General features: G+C 38.8%; 1 protein-coding gene across 1 annotated transcript in view; it reads left to right on the forward strand.

Moving 5' to 3' along the window:
- Positions 1-1,365, forward strand: part of Helb (DNA helicase B) — a 47,775-nt gene that overhangs the window by 17,733 nt on the left and 28,677 nt on the right. Inside the window, exon 7 of the mRNA XM_023716272.1 lies at positions 1,032-1,186. Coding sequence (XP_023572040.1) covers positions 1,032-1,186 — 155 coding nt within the window. The remainder of the gene's footprint in view (positions 1-1,031; positions 1,187-1,365) is intronic.

Consider the following 1,365-nt stretch of genomic DNA (forward strand, 5'->3'; position numbering starts at 1 on the left):
CTATTCCCTCCCTCCCTCTCCCTTTCCCTCCTTCCCTGTCTCCTCTCTTCCTTTCTCTCTCCCTCCCTCTCTTTCCCTCATCCCTATCCTCTCTCTGTCTCTCTTTCTCTCCCTCCCTCCCTCTCTTCCCACCTCCCTCCCTTCCTCTTTCTCTCTCTATCTCTTTATCATTCTCTCCCCCCATCTCTCTGTCTCTCTGTCTGTCTCTGTGTTTGAGAGAGGGTCTCACTATGTAGATTAGGCTGGCCTTGAACTCACTTTGTCATCCAGGCTGACCTCAAATGCACAGTGGTCATTTTGCCTCAGTTTCCGAAGGGATTACAGGTGTGCACCACTACACCTGGCTAAAGTCTCTTAAATTTAGAGGAATCAAGATTCCTTAGAAATCACTTCTATAGACACTCAGGAATTCCTTTCAGTAACCCATTCAGCTCCATTTGATTCAGGCTGTGGTCCTGTCATCCTTTCATCTTAGTTTTCATCTCAAATATTATGGACTTTGAGCATCTGTGTAGTCCACAGGGGATACATTGGTGGAGAGAAGCATGCTACCTGTCCCGGGTTAGAGACAGAACAGGAAATTCAGGCTGATTTGCTCCAGAAATGAGCTCTGAGATATTTCCAGCAAGGACATGTGTCCTCCCTCTCTTTTCTTCTCTTTTACCTCTTGCTTGGCAAAAATTGAAGGCTCATATCTCTTACCTATGAAATGAGGATTATGCCTACTTTTTATCGTTCTTGAATGGCCTGAAGCTAAATAGGTCAAGTCCTCAGAATAGTGCATAGTACTTTCTCTGATAATTTTAAAAATTCTTTTAATTTACTAGGAAGAGGCAACTAATTGCTGAATGTAGCACCATGACTTCTTGATCTTTCTATTATATTATAAATCTTACTTTCTGTCTATAATTCATATCTGAGTGGAATTTTCTCCCAATTTGTTGTCTATTAACAGAGGTTAATAACTTTATGTTGTTTTTATATAAAAAGACCTTTTTAGATGATAATGCTCTTTGTATTTTATCTTTGAGAATCTCTGAACGGCGCTTACCAACATTTGACTTAGAACTAAATATCTCTGAGAATTCTACATTCCCCATCTCAATTCAAGATAAGACATTCATTTTTGTCAGACTCCCAGAAGAGGGTGCCAGTACTCAGGCGTCTCAAGATGATCAGAAGTTTTGTAAGTATAAATTTCTATGGTATATCGGGTTAAATAGTTCATTTTTGTAATAGAGTTATTAAATGACTAGTTATAAGTTCACTTGCAAGTGGCTACTTGCATTTTTGATAGTAAAAGTAAATATTGCTAGTAGTAAAATTTGTTATTCACTCTGATAACAAGTTTTAATTAATGACAAA

This window comes from Octodon degus, unplaced genomic scaffold (genome assembly GCF_000260255.1).
Source record: "Octodon degus isolate 3935 unplaced genomic scaffold, OctDeg1.0 scaffold00047, whole genome shotgun sequence".
NCBI classification, from domain to species: Eukaryota; Metazoa; Chordata; class Mammalia; order Rodentia; family Octodontidae; genus Octodon; species Octodon degus.